Raw genomic sequence first — 20,317 nt, forward strand, 5'->3', positions numbered from 1 at the left:
TTTACGTAATTGTTTTTTAACTCATCCACTGCCATTGACGGCTATAGACGTCCAAAATTCATTTGAACTATTTCTAGTGAGTTTGATTTTTTTCCCCACTTTTGTTAACAAGAGTATAAAAACCTAGAATTTTTTTATTGTACATTTAGAACAGATATGAAATTTATGATTAATCGCGAGTTAACTATTGAAGTCATGCGATTAATTACAATTAAAAAATGTCATCGTCTGACGCCCCTAATTTTTATTATTTTTATTAGGGGCATCGGGCGCTAATTTTTTTTTTATTGCATTACTTCAATAGTTAACTCCTGATTAATCTGTTCTAAATGTACAATTAAAAAAAATTCTAGGTTTTCATACTCTTGTTAACAAAAGTGAAACGAATAGAAATAGTCCAAATGAATTTTTGACGTCTATAGCCGTCAATGGCAGTGAATGAGTTAATGGACCACCTATAAAGAGTCAAGTATTAAGTTCAAACTGTTACAACACACTGAATTCTGTTAACTTCTATCATTGGCACTGACTATTAAAGCCCAACTGTCAAAAAGTAATGAATAAAAACACATTCTAAATTTCAATCCAATGATGACAACTTTGTCCCAGGTCAAAGTGTGTTTGTGGCTTTTTTTTTTTTAAATTTATTTCAATGTTGTCTATTACTGACTCTAGCTGCAAGAAGAAAACTGTAATTGGCTTACAGGACGAGCTTGACATCAGGTTCAAAGGTTGTCTTCACGCTAACTTCTTGTTTTCAGCGGGGACATTAATCAAATTGAAATGCTATGTGCAAATAGATAGAAATGACAAACAGAGCCTGATTGTGAAATATGAGCAAAACTTTCCCATACTGTATGTTGACCAGTGATCTCAATATATGACTGCATAGCCGATAGGCCAAGACTTTTGAAGTGGCGAGGCCGCCATGTTGCTCCTCCCAAGTAACGTTTCTCGGATACATTTACAGGATCGAAATTGGAGAACATTTGAGACTTGAGTACTTTGTAGAAACAGCATGATTTATGTTTTAAATGTGTTAAACATAAACAAAAGGACTTCAGACATTTTACAACTTGCCTAAAATACATGTATAAATTGTATGCTTAATGATGTTTACAGGAGGATACTAGTATATTTTTTATTTAATTCATTCACTGCCATTGACGGCTATAGACGTCAAAAATTCATTTGAACTATTTCTATTAGTGTAACATTTTTTCCCCCACTTTTGTTAACAAGAGTATGAAAACCTAGGAAAAAATATTGTACATTTAGACCAGATATAAAATTTAACTATTGAAGTCATGCGATTAATTACAATTAAAATGTCTAATTGCCTGACGCCCCAATTTTTAATCTTTTCTTTTTGAAGAAAGATTATTTAAAAAAAAAAAAAAAAAAGATTATTAAAATTTAGGTCTTAAGGCGATTAAAATTTTTGATTGTAATTAATCACGACTTCAATAGTCACGATTAATCACAAATTTTATATGAAATACAATAAAAAACGTTTTTTCTAGGTTTTTATGCTTTTGTTAACAAAAGTGAAAAAAATGTTAAACTAATGAATTTTTCAAGTCTAAAGCCGTCAATGGCAGTGAATGAGTTAATAATTATAACTAATTAATAAAGATGCCGCTGTCAAATTTAATATTGGGGTTTACGGAACTGAGCGATAAAACAAAAAGGGGGTCTTCAAAGCAGCACACACCATCCACTTGTTAATTTTTTATTTTTACTTGTTAAAAAGTAGTGACCACTCCGCCACAACCCCCCACCCCGGCCTTATACTAACTGCCTACGAGCTGTATATGTCTCATCTGTACGTATACCTTATAGTTTATACAGTAGTCTGCTAGTGAGATGGGAGGAGCAAGATGGCCGCCCTGTGACTTCAACGGCTTGCATGGGCGTGTATCGGCTATCCAGTCATACATTCACAACAGTGATGTTGACCAATGAGCCAAACTAAGTAGAACAGGTTTGACTTCCTTTAATGAAGATAAAAATAGAGTACAGATAGACAAAAAGAAAAAAAAATCCAGTTGTGCATAAACGTGCTGTTGTATTTCATAAAGTAATAGACAAGGGATAAATATCACAAAAATAACATTTAGGTCCAAGGCAAAAGCATGATGTTCTATTTCTTTTTAATGTAAAAAGACAAAAATATTTTTTGTGCTTTTTAGGTAAAAAAAAAACAAACAAAAAAACATCCTCCCAAACTTAGGACATGAAGTATATAGTGCCTTTGAGACACAAGTTACCCGACTTACAAGATTTTCGAGATACGAGCCATCAGTCAACCATTTTTTTGGTTTGACTTGTGAGTATGGACTTGAAATACTAGTTACCTTTTAATTCTATTTAAATTATATATTCAAATAATATAATAAAATAAAATAATAATAACAAAAATATTCAAATTCTATATAAATATGTCATTACTGTATACTTCAATAAAGTACGATATTATGGAGCGCTATTTTACGTCATTGCAACCAACACACATTACGTCACCGTTTGCTGTTTTCGGGGGGGCGAAAATCATTTCCGTTCCTTTCAATAGGAAAAGAGGACGGATTAAGAGCGCAGTCATGGAACAAATGAAACTCGTATCTCAAGGCATAACTCCACATGCTTTTCATTAGACAACGATGACACATTGCGTCATGTAAAAAGACGAGAATGGATGGCAGGCTTCCCGTTAACAAATTGCATTTGATTGCTTACAGGAAGAATACAAAACGGGTCGGCTCGCAACCTTTCTGGTCTAAAGTGCTGGTGGGGCTACCAAGATCATGTTTGCAGCTTACAAAACTATTGGCAACAAGTTGCGTGTTATTTAGTGTAAAAAAAAAGAGAGGGGAAGAAAAAAGAAAAAAAAAAAGACCATTTGATCATTATTGTTGCTTACAATTTTCCTTCTTTTCTTTGGCTTTAGTGCGTCCGGCTTTGTCCTTTTGACGCTTGGTGGGCGGGATGAAGGTGGGCTCGTCTAGTAAGTCGTGCGGCTCAGGAAGTGACTGACAGCCACTGCCTGCGGTGGAGGAAACGGACGTGAATGTCTCGCAATTGTTTACGACAACGCCGAGCCGAGTGTTACGGGTTTGATTTACGCTACCGCTTTGCCCCATTTGGAGGATGTCTGCTCCTTGCCTCTTGGCCTGGAAGGTCGGGTCCAGGTCCTCCGCAATGTTCCTGACCTGCTGGGATTGTCTGGAAACGACACATTTGCATGTCAGCGTTTGACACGGGGTCACAAAAAAAAAAAAAAAAAAAAGACGGGACGTGTTTGCGCTTAGGCAAGTACGTTAGTGTGGAGACGGGGCTGGGTGGATGGTTCTCCGGGAAGCAGTCGTCGGTGGGGGAGGGGAGCCCCTCCGAGTCCAGCCTCTCTCTCTGCGCCTGACAGAAAGACACAGACAATAATAAGTGGGGTGGTCTGGCCGAGCGGCGTGTTTCATGGTGACAAACTGCACCTTGGGTTCGTCTCTTTCAGTCAGAATGTGCTCCATGTTATGTTTTCCTAACCCTTTTTGAAGCTAGATAACACTATAACAGCACCAAGTGTGCAATCTACCTTAACTCATTCACTGCCAATGACGGCTATAAACGTCAAAAATTCATTTGAACTAGTTCTATTTGTTTAACATTTTTTCCTCCACTTATGTTAACAAGAGTATGAAAACCTAGGAAATTATTTTTATTGTACATTTAGAATAGATATAAAATTTGTGATTTATCGTGAGTTAACTAGTGAAGTCATGCGGTTAACTCATTTACAGCCAATGACGGCTATAAACGTCAAAAATTCATTTGAACTATTTCTATTAGTTTACCATTTTTTCCTCCACTTTTGTTATGAAGAGTATGAAAACCTAGGAAATTATTTTTATTGTACATTTAGAATAGATATAAAATTTGTGATTAATCGTGAGTTAACTAGTGAAGTCATGCGGTTAACTCATTTACAGCCAATGACGGCTATAAACGTCAAAAATTCATTTGAACTATTAATATTTGTCATTTGTTAACAAGAGTATGAAAACCTCGATTTTTTAAAATTTATTGTACATTTAGAATAGATATAAAATTTGTGATTAATCGTGAGTTAACTAGTGAAGTCATGCGGTTAACTCATTTACAGCCAATGACGGCTATAAACGTCAAAAATTCATTTGAACTATTTCTATTAGTTTAACATTTTTTCCTCCACTTTTGTTAACAAGAGTATGAAAACCTAGATTTTTTAAAATTTATTGTACATTTAGAATAGATATAAAATTCGTGATTAATCGTGAGTTAACTCGTGAAGTCATGCGATTAACTCATTTACAGCCAATGACGCCTATAAACGTCAAAAATTCCTTTGAACTATTAATATTTGTCATTTGTTAACAAGAGTATGAAAACCTAGATTTTTTTAAATTTATTGTACATTTAGAATAGATATAAAATTTGTGATTAATCGTGAGTTAACTAGTGAAGTCATGCGGTTAACTCATTTACAGCCAATGACGGCTATAAACGTCAAAAATTCATTTGAACTATTTCTATTAGTTTAACATTTTTTCCTCCACTTTTGTTATGAAGAGTATGAAAACCTAGGAAATTATTTTTATTGTACATTTAGAATAGATATAAAATTTGTGATTAATCGTGAGTTAACTAGTGAAGTCATGCGGTTAACTCATTTACAGCCAATGATGGCTATAAACGTCAACATTTTATTGTAACTATTTTTATTTGTTTAACACTTTTTTTTCCACTTTTGTTAATTGTTAATTTTGTTCCACATACATACGAAGACAATCACTGAAAAATATGTGATCAATATTTAAATGCTGTCAAATGTTGCTCAATTAAGAGGCGGCTAATGGCACCAACCACGTGGCAGTGTTTGGCAAGTGTCGGTGACGTCATTGTGATTTATTTGCCAACGGTGTATTTTGGAGTAATGCATTACCAGCATCACTGATGATGATGATGAGCAAAAATAATCCACAAAGTCAGCAATTAAATATTGAGGTGACAGGTGCGAGACGGGCCAAAGACATAATATCAATCAATATCCATGTCAATTAGATAAGATTTGGTTTAAGCTTGAAAAAGTTCAATCCAGAACCAAAAGCAGGCATTTTGCTACAAACACTCAAGATGTCTTCCACCTGTCTCTCTCTGGCCGTTCTCCGGTCGTGATGACTCATCATGGCTCGGTGTTCCCGCCACGACGCCGGCCCTTCCAAGTCACGTGATAAGCGATTTGACTTGATTTCTTCCTTTTGCATATAGCGAGCGATTTCCTAGCCGGAAAGGATGAAAACGTCTCTCAAGTTTGGAAAGTGGCACAATAGAGAAACAGAGTGACAACGATGGCTTGTGGCGTCGTCGTACCTCATCTTGGGCCACCTGTGCTACCCGGAAGTCCCCCTCGGGGTGACGACTACGTGGCCGAGGTTGTGAGGTCTGACAAAAGAAAAAATGATGAAGGGAATCATAAAAATTCACTGTAAACCGAGAATGAGTGAAGAGTGTTGTTGAAAGTGAAAATAAAATGTTCTATGCGCACCCAGTAGAGTAAACACGGCATTTTGACAAATATTGTGTTTGTGGAACATGAACTAAGCAGCAAAATTACTAGGGGTGTGCCCAAAAAATCGATTCTCATTTAGTACGATTCAGAATCGATTTTAAATGTCCCAAAATCGATTTTATTTAAATTATTTTATACTGTCTTGCCTTTGTCTGTGTGTGCCTTTATTTAAGGCGCTGTTCGTGTTGTACCCGATTTGGCCACTGAGGGGCAGCGTGGTTCCACACAGTCTAATACACTGTTAAGTTGTAGCCACATTAGAGCGTAGAAGGAAAAAGTCACGATCAAGTTATTCCAATAAAAGTAGTTTTTTTGCAGCGTGGAGCCGTTATTGTGAGTGATAAAAGTGTCGCGAGTAGCGCGCTAATTAGCATTAGCGAGTCAGACTGGAGTAGATCATTACAATTCCATGCACATCTAAAGATTGAAGCAAAAATCATTGTCAGTCAAATCATTTTGAATCAAAAATCGATTCAGAATCGAATCGCACACCCAAAAATCTGAATCGAATCGTGAGACATTCAAAGATTCCCACCCCTAAAAAAATACACCTGTTTTTTTCAAAACAATGGAAATGACATCAAACTTACTCAGGTAAGGACCAATCACAGCTCACCTGTTTTCCGAGTTTGGTCACGTGACGTTCGCGAGCTGAGCCGTGATTGGTTGTTACCTGAGCAACTGTAATGTCTTTTTTTTTTGTGGCAAATGGCCGTCCCCTGAGATGGTTAATGATTGGACTTGTTGGGCTGCATAGAGCATATTATCGGAAAAAAAAATGTTTGTGTTAACTTCTCTTTTAAGAACAGTAGTAAATGATTTTGCGGTTCCCATACCGCCGCCAACAACTTGTTCTCTTGCTCGTGTAGCTTGCGGGCCAGCTCCTCATCATGCAGGACCTGCTGCAGGTCCCCCAAGTCCAGGCTCGTCTGCCTCTTCTTATTGGGCAGCGATGCTCCTAAAGATTTCACAGTGTCAGACATCGAGAACGTCGGAACGGTCACACCCGAGATCCAAACTAAGCATGAAAATGAGTGATGAATCCCAAAAGTAAGCAGAGCAAAAGGCAATCGAAGAACCAGCTCAACAAATCACGCGAGGATGTCAAGTTTCCATTTCCTTTGGCTCATTCAAGACCGAGTAAGCAGGAATTAGAAAGTGAAAGTCACGCTGAAAAGGAAGTCAGGTTCAAGGAAGTATTTTCAGAAACCAAAAGCGGAGATTGGTCATGTTAATCTGGGAAACCCCAAAGCACCACCACAGCTAAAGTTTGTCCACTATGACGACTGGAGAAGATGAGGCAGAATGACACTCAGATAGCATTGGAAGTGCTCCCCCTGCAGGTTGCAGTCAGCTTGCGCTGGTTACGGTACCTGCAGCCAAGCGTCTCCACCCGAACCATCCGCCGAGGCTTCTCTGAGGGGGCCGCTCTGCTCCCCTCTCCACCTCCTCCTCTGAATTTAAACGTTCTTCGATGGTCTCGGGGCGCCTCCATCTTCCGCTGCTTCTCCTCTGTCCGTTTGACAGATGGCGTTCTCCGCCACCGATCTGAGCAAACTGGCCGTCGCGCGCCACGTTGTTCTCGTGACCGTCTTCAGATCCTCCGTAATCTCGCTCGCTGTTCTCCCGGTGAGATAATCGCCTCCTTTCCCTGATGTCGCCGTGGAAACTGTGCCTGGCGAAGGCGGCTCTTTGGAAGGGCATCTGACGTGTTTGGGCGTCGCTCCCGCGAAGCGGCCGGCTGTCTGGGCTCGCACCTATTTTCAGCGGCGCCCCGCTACCCCCCAAGCTCACGGGAACGCCTCGCTCTCGGAGGACCTGGCCCAGCATCTGCCAGACGTGCATGCTAGAGTCCGGGCGCCTGCCGGAGTCTGCGGCGAAGCGGACGTGTTTGTCGGCGTTGTCTCGGTAGCTCCACGTCCCGGACGAGTCCTCGCTGCCGCCGGGAATCCGAACAGATTGGCTGCGACTACGCCGCCGTTCTTGAGCCTCCGCTGGTCGAGAGGCTCCGTTCCACGTTTGGTGGTTCAGTTCCTGTTCCCAGTCCCGTGCCATCCTCTTCTCTCGATCATCATTGTCATAATATTGCCCCCCGCCTTGACGCTCCTCTGCGATTCTGCTGGGAGTGTAAAGACTCCTGTAGTCTCTCTCTCGAGGCAAGCGTAACGATGATCTGCGATGGAGAGGCGCCGTGTTGCATCTTTTATTTAGTCTCTCGTTAAAGAAATCAGAGTTTGCATGCAGTGACTCTTCTAATTCCCTCCTGAGTTGCCCACGGGAATGTGTTTGCTCTTCACTTGACCCTGAAGTAGTAGTTTCAGATCCTACCCCGCCAGGGTAGTAGGGTGGAGGAGGCCCGCTGTAGTCTGGAGGTTTTGAAGTGGTAGAATACTGCCACCTGGTGGTAGTAGGTGAGTACTGCGCCTCGTCTGGATAACGTCTGCTGAGTGTATGCTGGTTTGGTGACGGCGGTGCAGAACCGCTGGACCTGCCTTTAATTATGCCAAACATGCAAACACAAAAGCAGGGTGGGTGCATGATGCTGTTAGCGAGTATGAGACAAGAGTAGCTAATGATGAGATTAAAAATAATAATGTTTTCGGGCTTTACAATGCTGATGCCATGCTGGTTCAATATGAACGGCAACGTGCTGTCAGTGTCAGCATGCAACTTATTGATGAGACATGGAGGAAAGCGTGACTGACTGAAGGCTTGTTGGTGTTGCATTTAGTAGCAACAGCGTAAAATGACTTCATTTGAAGATACACTGCACAATCAAATGGAAATGGCATAAAAGCTAATTTCACAGCATTTGTCTTGGTTGCACTGCTTCTAATAGGTGATTATTTTTTTGTCCAATCAGATTTCAGCTTCTGTGTGTTGCCATGTCAATCTAGTCCATTCCAGTCTAATCTATATATATATTAGGGGCGTTAGAATAAATCGATTCGGCAATATATCGCGATATTACAGCACGCAATTCTCCAATTGATTCAATATGCGGCCGAATCGATTTTTAAACATCAATTTTTTAATGGGAATATTCAACAAAATGTCTTACTTAGGTTAGGATTCACACATTAAGCATGGAATAATGTTATATTAATGGAACATTAAGCCTTAATATTTTATTTCCGTGCTGTTCAAACATGAAACAGACTGCAACCTGTTTGTTAAATTCAGTGGCTCAGTTATAAGCCTGACTTTTCAGATAAATAAAAACATTTTCATACAAATTTTACAGTCTACACGTACAAGTTCACTGATTAGTATTTTCTAAATTTGAGTTAAATTTTTTTTTTTAAAAATCGCAAAAATCAACTTATAGATTTGTATCGGGATCGAATCGAATCGAATCGTGATACGAATTGAATCGCCATATACTAGCTCCTAATATATTTATATATATTTATTTATTCGACACAGTTGTGTGCTTTTATGACAATTTTGTATATATTGATTTTTTATTATTATTATTATTATTATTTTAATTGGGACATGATAGTGGTTGTACTAAGCTAGATTAAATCGGGTAAGTCTCCATTGAAGGCCTCAGTTCCAAATGAACCGCCCATCATTGTCATCAATATCAGAGCGGCACCAAACAAAAAAAACGTCCCTTTTGAGTTGTGAAAACAATGTACATTATCTTCATAAAGACAGATGGAAATCTGATACATTGCAGAAATACATAAACAAATGACAGAGCGGTACTTAGGCTTGGCATGTGATGACAGAATGGAAAGTGTACCATGACGTTGCTCCTCCTCCTCCTCCCTGGCTCTTCTCATTCTCCGCTCTTCTTCCTCCTGCATCTGTTTAGCCATTTCCTTTAGACAGACAGACAAACATTTGTCTTTATAACAAACCAGAATGACTAAGTAGGAAGAATTTCAGCGATCTCCGATCGTACAAAATTCAAGCGTTGCGCTGCTAGACAGTACCCTTTACATCCAGCAGGTGGCAACATAGCACATACAATGTGATAGGAATCTAACAACGTGACTGACTTCCTGGGACTTTGTAACCGAGGTTTTAAAGTGCCTAATAAACGATTGCTCTTATTGTTTTGTGGGCACCACATATGCCTGAATGTTTTTGGCGCTGATGACCACAGCAACCCGAATTGTTGTCTTGTTTAGGCTGAATGTTTTCATTATGGATATACAGTAATACATTCATTGTCATCTGCTTCACTGGCCACTGTTCTCCGACACAAGCACGTCAACAGGCCATTTCAGCAGAAGTCGCACCTTGTCACTGGGGAATGCCAGGCAGGCCTCGTTAAAGATGAGATAAAGGTCTCTGGCCTCTGTTTAGACCTTAGACGGTCTCAACAAATTCTCTGCGCGACTTGCTCAACGTGAGCACTATTTGCGCCATGCATCACAACTACTACAAGTACAAGCTAACATGCTACGTACGCACTTAAAATGTGTGTGAACAGCAATTAGCAGTTTGCTACGTCAGGCTAAGCGCAGAGTGCCCCGGGGATTTGGCATTTTATCCCACAAAGCCTGATGCCGTCTGTTCCTTAATTAAAGGCACTACCTACAGGGAGGAAGAGATTTAATAAACATCTCAGATCAGATGCCTATTACACGAATTAGGTGCGTTAATAGTTCATTATTTGATACAAACATTCACTCAGGACTTGCCATTTACATTTAGTGTTCTCCACTGATAGCCCTGAGTTACCTGGTAGTAGGTCAGCTAAGAATTACAACTGCTTTTTAACCAAGCACAGATAACTAGCTAAACACACACGATACCCCCCCCCCCCCACACACACACACCCACCAACAACTCTTTGACCTCACATCCTGCAACAAAGAACGTTTATAAGCTGGGTCCAAGGCAGCCTTCGCAAAAAGGAAACGGCAGGAAAAAGGAAAATATTATGCCGGAGCAGCCATGTGACACAAAATGCTCCACTGGACCAGTCAGAAAGCTTTTGTCCGCTATGCTCTTTTCTTTCAAACAATTCAGTCATTCATTTTGTTTCTATTTGAGTGGTTATCCATTTGGAGTAGTTGAGATGTGCATATGTGTCATGTGACAAGACAAAAGCAACATTTTTCATGGGGCGGGGCTTGTATGTGTAAAGCGGAACAAGGTGATTGATGGTTACCATCTGGCTGCCTCACTCCGTGCAGTTGTAATCCTTTGAATTTGTGTTGTGGACAATATTTTTTCTTATTCATTTTGCCAAGACAGAGCAGATGAACAAAGTTTGGGTGCTTCTCTGCATTTGCATTTTTTTCCCAAAGGGGTCCCAGAGTGAATAAATCTCCTAATGGCATCAGCCCAGACAAATGATTCAGTTCTTGTTTTTGGTCACTGTCCATGAATTCTCTCTGTGCATTTGGATTTTACATGCTCCGTATCTTGCCTTCAGTTATCAGGTTATTTATACGGCAGCATTACAGTGCAACATGCATCATTTTGAGTTGTTTCAAGGTTTGGTGTGGATGAAGATATTTGCTGATACGATATGACAGTTTATGTTGTTTGACGCTAAAATAGTCTGTGGTTGAGCCATTTAGGCTCTAATTAAAGAGATTGCAGATGGTGTAGTGCCGTGGCTTTTATCTGGCAGCCGATGGACGAGTTGCCCCTTAAATTGTAAAGGCCTTTTCATGCTGCACTTAGCACAACGCAGTGTGCTGTTGACCAACCCAAAATGTACTTTGGTTAGGTCAGCACATGTTTGTTGGGACTTGTTTCCTTACCAAAGATACAGACAGCATTTTACTGGGTCACTCAAAGTTTTACTCTGACTTTCGCTTTTGGAGCGGTGCCTCGATCGTTGACATTTTGCCAGCTGTAGGGGGCAGTATTGAACAAAAATGGTGTGTTCCAAGTTCACTGTTAAAATAAAAGCGGCCTCTGAAAAGCCACAATTCAAAGACTGGACTGCAATTTTTGGTTTTTAATATTACAATTTCATCATGTGGCCGGACTAATCTCAATGAATAGAATTTTGAAGAAAATCTTTATGGCCTTTTAACATTTGTTGTTGGTGTAGTTGTTCTCTCATCCTACTTCCATGCAGGGAGCTCAGTTCTAATTCATGTATGAATGTGAAAGCCTGCACAGATGGACGGGTTTTTCCAAACTCCAGCGACAGTATCAGGATCTGTGTGACTCCCGCAATGTATTACTGTAAGTCATCAACAACAAAGGAGAGCTCTTAAAAGCGGTAGCTCTTTTGCAGCAAATGTTCAAAATCTGCACTCGAGTCCATGTTAACTCTTTCACTGCCATTGACGTTTATAGACGTCAAGTAAAAACCTACGGAGCACTGCCAATGACGTCTAAAGACGTCATCCAATTTTTTTTATTTTTTTTTGAAACGGGTGCGGGCAAGGCTTCCGGAGCTGTGGTGAAAGTTTCCAGCCGGTCTGTTGTGCCTAATGACTATTTTTGGCCCCTAGAGGGCAGCGATGACTCTCTTTTGACAAGATCGGGTGGGCGTCAGTAGAGGCGGAGCTAGAGCGTCGAGCAGGAGATGAGAATGGAAGACAAAGGAAAAATGGCAGCCGGTCGCGAGGAGCTCACGCCCGAGCCGTTTTTTTCAAAGACCAACCGCATCGCTGAAAGAGCACATTGTTGACAACGATGATCATCATCGATGATGAAGATGAGGGTGGTGACTCCGTGGTTGGGAAGCATTGACACGGCAATAGAAGACGTTAGATGGAGATAGATGGAGGAGGGAACGGGCAATGGCGAGCGTTTGCAAGCAGCTCTACACTTACAAGACAAAAGGCATCGACCAACGCTAAAATAGTACATTGATGACAACAATGATCATCCTCGATGATGATGAAGGTGAATCCGAGCTTGACGGCGAAATTGGAACCGCTGACGCGGCGGCTATGACGGTGTCGTAACACGGAGCATAACCGAGCACGCACAGGCGGACGTTCGATCGGACGACGGACAGTGCCCCGAGTCCAATGCATATTCATCGGAGGAAGTGTGTACAGTCTGCTACTTGCTTTTTATTCCCCGGAAAAAAAGGCCGTCAAGAAAGTGTAACGTTTGCACGCAAAACGGACCAATGTGAAAGTGAAAGTAAACTGTTGTGCCAGTCCTGGCGTCTCCTTGAACGCAGGAGAGCGTTACAAAAGGAAAAACTGTATTTGAAACATCCACATAATTGTAAGTAGTACCACAGTTGCACACATTTGTAAATAGTTTGCGAAATTGTTTTGTCAAATTGTTACACTGTTGAATGGAAATAAACGTATTTTGCAATCAAAAAACACTTTTTCATTGTTGGTGAAAGCGTTTTACAGAAGTAAAGCACTATTTAGGTGTTTGTGGCATCATTCATGGACAAAAAGAAGTGTAGAATTCACTAGAGTGCATGAAATAACATCGTTTCACAAAAAGCTCTTTTTCTCCGTTTTTTGTTTCAAAACAGAGAATTTCGGTGAAAGTAACCATTTTCTATTGTTGATTACTGAAGAACGGAATACGGTAGAAACAAACTTTTTTTTCTGATGAAAGCTGAGAGTCGAATCTTTCATTTGGTAGTATGTGTGTTTCCATAGTCCAAACACAACATTTTCTGTGGACCTTGAAAGATCACTCAAAATGCTTAAATCGGCTGGCAGTGGGGACAACCCGTTTCTGAAAACGTCTGGCAGTGAAAGAGTTAAAACCCTGGAGAACCCACTGGGTCAAATTTGGCCCCTATAAATTCTGCTACTCAAATAACAAAGACCTTTTTTTTTTAAACAAATTTAACTTCAAAAGTCCAGAGTGCCACTACTGACCCCTGCATGGGGCCATCTAGTGGATGAATATTGCACTTACATGAGCCAGAGTGGTGGTGACAAGATGGCTGGCAACATGCTGTTTTGTTAAGCTGGAAATCAATCCAAACAAAACCATCTTCTCAGCAAACCATCAGATGGTAAAATTGTGGTTTTTTTTGTTAATCTATTTCATATCATGTTGAATGCCTAGGAGTATGTTTTATATGTATATATATTGGTAAATTAGCAACTCTGAGCTAGCTAAAAAAAAAGGGTTAAAATTGAAAAAACATATATTTTGGTGTTCAGTGAACTTATAGCAGTCATTTAATGTATAATTCATAATTTTCCAAAGAAGAAAAGGGTTCTTGGGTTCTCCAGGGTTAAATAATTCCACTCTCCAGCGCTCACCTCATCGTCCTGTTCCCTCCTCCAGGCCTCCTCAGCCCGCCTCCGGATCTCCTCCTGGATGACACGAGCATACTCAAAGTCCTGTTCCTCTCTGCGCGGCAGTAAGAAAAGAATGAGGTCAATATTAGTTGACTTATCAAGACAACGTGTAACAAACAGCAACAAATCTGTATTGTAGGCAAACAATTCACTTGATGCGAATACAGCAGTTGACCTACAGTTGTCTGGACTCTTGTCTGATCAGGGCTCTGTGCTGGGCCCGCTGCTCCTCCTCCTCATCCTGGAGCTGCTTGGCTACACGGATATCATTCTGCACCAGCTGGTTCTTCTGAATGTTGGTGGTGTAGTACTGCTCGACTAGGTGGGAAACGCATGACGAGGGTGAGATTGCATTCAGACTAAGAGAAGAAAGCGCTTATTTTGTGGCGGAAATGCACGAAAATGTGAAACTCCCCCCCCTTGAAATCTTGAAAACCCTAAAGTTGGATCACTTGTATCTTTAATGCAATACTTTATTCACCAAAAGAGCTCATAATTGTAATTTGTATTTGTAGATCAAAGCTAGTTTTTCTTCTCTTTGCATGACGTTAAGTTGGGAAGAAGGTTCCTAAAACACTCAACGGCGGTTCAATGAAGCAGGCCACCGCAAAATTGACACCACATGTCGGCAATCTTCATCTGACAAACAGTGGCTTGACATTCTACTTACTTTCCTGCTCCTGGAGATTGTGTGCCAACACGCCATCTTCCAAAACAGCAAAACTCTGGCACACTGAAACAGCGGAATAAAACAACACTTTCATGAACAACACCAAAAATGAGAACAAATGTTGTCAGAATGTGAAGGATGTTTACACAAGAGAACGACAGAGGAGCATTCCTTAACACAAAAGAAAATAAAAGCAACCGTCCGCCCCCTCTGGCATCAATTTACCCACATACACTGTAATGATGGGATAATTATACATTCAAGAATAAAAAGAGCACATAGTTGCCACGGCCCTAGCAAAAGGCACAATAAGGAACGACACTAAATGTATTATATTGCATATATGTATTATTCCTCTAAAATGCACATGGCAGCAGATAATGTTTCCAACTGCATGTACATTAAAATCTGCCAAATGCTTGTGCTGCAATCAAAATTAATTAATTTTTTTTATTTGCCATGTCTTCCAACATGCTGGCCGACTGTCTGAATTCAAACACCTGTCCTGGTGTCTAATCCCTTCAGCAGGCGGGCTCACGTCTGGAGAGACCTCAGCTCCGCTTACTTCCCAGCACTCAACAACTGGGCTGGACTGACGCACACCGATGATGACATTTGTTGTGGCTGTCACATGCAAACCACAAGCATATATTCTAGGAAGCCACAAATTATAGCGTATCTATTAACTCATTCGCTGCCATTGATGGGTATTGACGTCAAAAATTCATTTGAACTATTTCTATTAGTTTAACATTTTTTCCACTTTTGTTAACAAGAGTATGAAAACCTAGATTTTTTTATTGTACATTTAAAACAGATATAAAATTTATGATTAATCGTGAGTTAACTATTGAAGTCATGCGATTAATTACAATTTAAGAAAAATTAATCGCCTGATGCGATTAAAGAAAAGAAAAGATTATTAGCGCCAGGTGATTAAATTTTTTTAATCGTAATTAATTGCATGACTTCACGAGTTAACTCACGATTAATCATACATTTTATATCTGTTCTAAATGTACAATAAAAAATTCTAGATTTTCATACTCTTGTTAACAAAAATGGGGAAAAAAATGTTAAACTAACAGAAATAGTTAAATTGAATATTTGACGTCCATCAATGGCAGTGAATGAGTTAATAAGAACATTTTGGACAAGAGGACATTTCTATACAAATGTATGTATGCGAACGGCTTACGATGGTTAGACCACAGGTAGATGGAACATCGTGCAAAAGGTACAAAATATGAAGGAATCCTGAAGGTTGAAACAAAAATCTAAAGTATCACCTGTGGACATGTTTTCACAAGAAATGTCGGTTTAAAGAAGCCAAATATAAGACTTTTTTTCAACGGCTGCTTTGATAATGTAAGACCCCTGTTACGATACAATAACTATGAGCGAGTGATATGGGCTCTCAATCTTATTACTGACAATATTTTAGGGCATTTTGCCATCATATTTTGATGCACTATATAAAATAATCATTAAACATGTTCATAGTGATAAGAGATGCAATACAAATTTGTCAAATTCTTCTCTGTTCATTGTGTCCGTGGCATTAATGAATGATGAAGCATTATTTTTGATCATTTAGGCTTACATTTTAGATGATCATTCAATAAATAAGATTTTTCGGTGTAAGGACTTCTATATACAGATAGAAGCTTACTTTATTTTTCTCAACGTAGTCTTCCCTCAGCGTAAAAATCTTTAAAAAAATCAACGCAAGGCTTCACACAGCAGCCCAAACGGTGAAGACCATCAGCGAGCTGGGCTAGGAGCTGCTCCCTCGTCCCCCTTACAGCCCAGACCTTGCCCCTTCAGACTTTTCACCTGTTTGGTCCCCTAAAAGTGTTCACGAGAAGCACAAAGTTTGAAAGTGACAAAGTCAAAAGTGTTGTGAGCGACATCAGTTCAAAGATTTTTACGGTGAAGGAATATGGAAGCTTGCGCACAGATGGGAAAAGTGTGTGACAGTGCTGGGAGACGACGTTGGAAAAAAAAAAAAAAAAAAAAAGTAAGCCTCTATCTGCAGTAGAAATCCTTATAATGAAAAATCCACCTTATTTATTGAATGACCCTCGTATTTTAAGGATCCATGAACACAGTATTAGATTTTGTCTATTTTGTAATTGAAGAGCACAACTATTTAAAAAAAAAAAAAAAAAGTAAAAACATCCTTGGCAGTTACTCTTTAGCTGCCAATGCTGTGATTTGTGTTCAGTCACATTCAGTAGCCATTAGTCTCTTTGGCTTAAAAAAAAAAAAAAGCCACATTACAAATAAACTAAAATCCTAAAGATGTTTTGTATTCAGAAAGCAACCCAAACAGAACAACCCGGCTTTGTTTTAATCTCACCAAAGTAATGCAGCAAGTGATGTATAAGCTTCATAACAACCTGCTCACACAATAAACTGTTAAGATTTCAATGTTTACAGAGTTGCTTCTGAGTTGATAACATCAGTCAGACTTAGGCTGTAAACAGGGAAGAGCCTCTGCGGCTGTTCTGAGTTCAAATGAAGGAAATCAATGCGCTAATTCCCCAAAATGGAAAAACGCTGTCTGGGGAGATCAGCAGTCAGACGTGGACAAAAGTCTGTTGACACTACAACTGACCTCTGGAAGTCGACTTAAATCCATTCCAAAACAGACATGCATTATTACTTACACCTGTTGTGGGCCATAAGAGACTGTCCCACTAAATGGATTTCCAAGTGGCCTTATGCTTCCAGTCTGCCAGCGAGGAGGGATTAGGTCTTGGATTCAGTCCAGTGAGACAAAGCAACAGTTTAAATCACAAGTTGACAGCAAATCCACAGTTGAGACGGCAGAATGGAAGGAAGTAAGCAGCAAAGGATGGAAGGAAATGGAAGTAATCCTCTCCGTGAGCGCCGTGAGGGCGTGTCAGAATTGCTGGTTAACTTGTTTTTCCAAACTCTTTGCTCACTACGGTTAAATTAGCCAGCCAGGGGAGGGACAAGCAGACTGGGTGCTAAACTGGTTTGGAGGGACACAGTATGAGGCGTTCAGGTCCAATTGTAAAAAAAAAAAAAACATTCACTTGAGTGTGTTTTTTGTCTTGGTGCAAAGGTTTCTTTAAGTCCAATAATGCCAAAAAGAAGAAAGAGAAAGGGACGGAATATGGAAAATGGAAAATGGATAGATTGTATTTTTGGCTCACTAGTTCGGGAGAGAAATTAGGAATAGAAGGGCAGTGGGGGAATTCCAGAGGGAGCTGTGTTGCCTCTGCACATGGAGCTATATAAGGAGCAACTAGACAAGACAGGAACTGAAGAGGAATAAAAAATATTTGTCCTCTTTGCGTGTTCCAAAACTTGAAGACAGATTTAATGCAAGAAAAAACACCTTTGCAAAAATGATTTTAATCTAACAGAGATCTCTGGACATCGTGACAGTCTCCAATTCATCACTTAACAGGTGGAATTCAGAGCGCCGAATGTGCCTCTTCCGCATGTAAAATGGCTTCTTATAGTTAAAACCGACCGCCTCTCTTTCATTTGTAGACAAAACATACTCTCTGGGTACTTTTCCATGAGCGATGGCGAAAACAGAGTCAGGGGTGCGTGTTCGAAACAGATTCTGTTCTCAAGGACCAAATGTGTTTTCCCACAGAGAAGGAACTTCTAGACCAAATAATATGTCCCAGCTTAAGGTCAAATTATACTGAGTTCAACACTACTTGCTATCCACGTCCACAAAACATTTCGACAAGGTTAATATAAAGAATTAAAATGTTAACAATGTATAACAATGGTTAATTTATGAAATGAAGTATTAAAAATGTTAATAATATCTAACAGAACTGATAAGGGGGCATGCAAAACAAAGACAACACTGCTCTCTTGGAGGGAAAGCGGGACACGGCACCCGTAACTCTTAAAGAGACACCCCAAAGCAAAACAGGCTGTCATAACAGTATGAATGGCTAAATTCATCATGTTTAAGACATGGGATTTGCAGACCGCCGGAGTGTCAATGAGTTTAGAGCCGCTGTGTTGGTGTACAAGCGCTGCTAGATAAAGCGTGAACGCTGCACAGTGTGTCCTTTGTCTGAACAATGATCGGGCTCGATACGAAAGACATGCAGACCTATTTCCATCCCTGTCATTAGTGTGGGCATGCCAAAAACGGAGTCAACCAGAGGCACCCTGGAAATTTTGTCACACACTTAAGAAGACAGTTAAATTGTGTGTGTATTTATGTTGCCATGGTTTTACTTTGTTTTTAGCTACCAGTTGGAGTTTAGGGAAGGCCACTTTAAATTAAACTACAAACCTGTGCCAGTTAATATTGTTACAGTAAGGTGAGGGGGAAAAAGCATCAGACAGAATATCCTCATTTGATTTATTTTTCCCCAAACCACGTCATAAAGTTTGTGGAGATTCGGAAGCATGGCAAATGGACTCTTGTTGTTTGTTGGAAACCTTTCACCTTTACACAAAAGGCTGATTCAGTTCTAAATTTTAGATGTGGCCTCTTCCTATTTATGTCTCTGGTGGATGTGTCCCCTGAGGGTGGTCACAATAGGGTGATTGTTGCCAGGCGTGGCTCGTGTATGACCAGTGGCTCCTTAGTGACCACCCTTCACATCTAAAATTTAGAATTGAAGAAGCCTTTTAATTAAGAAAGTCTTTAATTCAATTCAACTTTAGCAGTGCAGCAAAATTAAAATTTGGATTAAAACTGACTCTGAGAATATGGACAAAAGTATCAGGACAGTTGCTTATCTTCGAGGGAGCTTTGTGCCCAGTTTTAACTCGTTTTGTTCCACAAAGAAAGAATTGATGCAACACAAACTTCAATCAAATTAAACACTAAACTCACAAATGCTACATTTTGTTCACAAGGCAAGAATAAGTGATCTGTGTGTGTTTTCTCACCTTCCTGCACACGGGGGAGGTTGGACTGGTCAATCTGGAGCTCTGCCATTATTGGGCCATCCCTGCATCAAGGTGATACATAACATAACATTGCAGATTGACAATAACACGACATTGATGGGCGTCGGCATTGAGCTGAATGACACATAAGCTAAATTACGGGTTTTCATTTAAGTGGCTGTGTGTGTGTGACTCATCTAAAAGTAGCTCATGGTTAAGTGCCAAAATCCAACATCTTAAATTTGTTTTAAAAAAATAAAAGCATTTTAATCAGTCGAACATGTACAGTAAAGTTTTAAACCGACCTTTTTTCCCGACCGGCTGCCCTCGCAGTGTTTTCAACAAGTAGCAAACATGACAGCCAGCAGCCACGCGACAACTTTCTTTTTCTTCTGGTACCTTTCAACTAAAACCTAAACAAACAAACACAAAAAGCTTCGTACCGACCGCGTAAACTCGACCTCGGATTTTAAGAAATACGCAAGATTGTTATTGGTCAAATGAAACAAAAGCCCGATCCACATTGAAACTTGAAGCCACACTCCGGTACGGTGTGTGTGGGTGGGTGGATATTGGCTGCTGCGTTCGCGTGTTTCCGGGAACTCCAAAATAACCATGTCTGCCGAAATGTATTCGCAACGTTCGCGAATAATATACATTTAGCCTTCATTTAATCAACAATAAAAGTCCACTGTTTCCAAAAACAACCAATTCGGGGCTTTAGGTTTTCTGGTAGAGATAAGTGTACATTGGACTTTCCCGATCGTCTTTGAATGCAGCATTATCTCAGCACACATTACACAGTCGACCGCTTATCGTCTGAAATAAATGTCATGCGTTTAGTGTTTTGGAGAGAAAAATCGTGAAAGTTGGGCAATTTAGTCCTTGGGCCCACCAGACATTTACAATACAATATATGCCCCC

The 20,317-nt window shown here is 40.1% G+C and overlaps 1 protein-coding gene and 1 long non-coding RNA gene across 3 annotated transcripts; one reads left to right on the top strand and one right to left on the bottom strand.

Moving 5' to 3' along the window:
- Positions 1-1,980: 1,980 nt before the first annotated feature.
- Positions 1,981-19,959, bottom strand: ccdc187 (coiled-coil domain containing 187). 2 transcript variants are annotated; one of them, XM_077579370.1, is made up of 13 exons: positions 19,699-19,959; positions 19,394-19,455; positions 14,489-14,551; positions 13,998-14,136; positions 13,780-13,870; positions 9,351-9,429; positions 6,973-8,091; positions 6,436-6,557; positions 5,401-5,472; positions 5,175-5,309; positions 3,317-3,411; positions 3,128-3,222; positions 1,981-3,043 (listed from the first exon to the last, which is right to left on the bottom strand). In XM_077579370.1, exons 2-13 carry the CDS (start codon positions 19,440-19,442, stop codon positions 2,907-2,909), a joined length of 2,196 nt encoding a protein of 731 aa, XP_077435496.1. In that variant the 5' UTR covers positions 19,443-19,455; positions 19,699-19,959; the 3' UTR covers positions 1,981-2,906. The 2 variants fall into 2 exon arrangements, with proteins under 2 accessions (XP_077435496.1, XP_077435504.1); XM_077579378.1 differs by lacking the exons at positions 19,394-19,455; positions 19,699-19,959 and adding an exon at positions 17,161-17,362.
- LOC144060150 (uncharacterized) lies at positions 13,119-15,190 on the top strand. Its single transcript, XR_013295855.1, has 3 exons — positions 13,119-13,896; positions 14,024-14,160; positions 15,014-15,190. It is a non-coding gene; the product is annotated as an uncharacterized LOC144060150 (long non-coding RNA).
- Positions 19,960-20,317: the final 358 nt, after the last annotated feature.

The sequence above is a fragment of the Vanacampus margaritifer genome, chromosome 1 (assembly GCF_051991255.1).
Source record: "Vanacampus margaritifer isolate UIUO_Vmar chromosome 1, RoL_Vmar_1.0, whole genome shotgun sequence".
NCBI classification, from domain to species: domain Eukaryota; kingdom Metazoa; phylum Chordata; class Actinopteri; order Syngnathiformes; family Syngnathidae; genus Vanacampus; species Vanacampus margaritifer.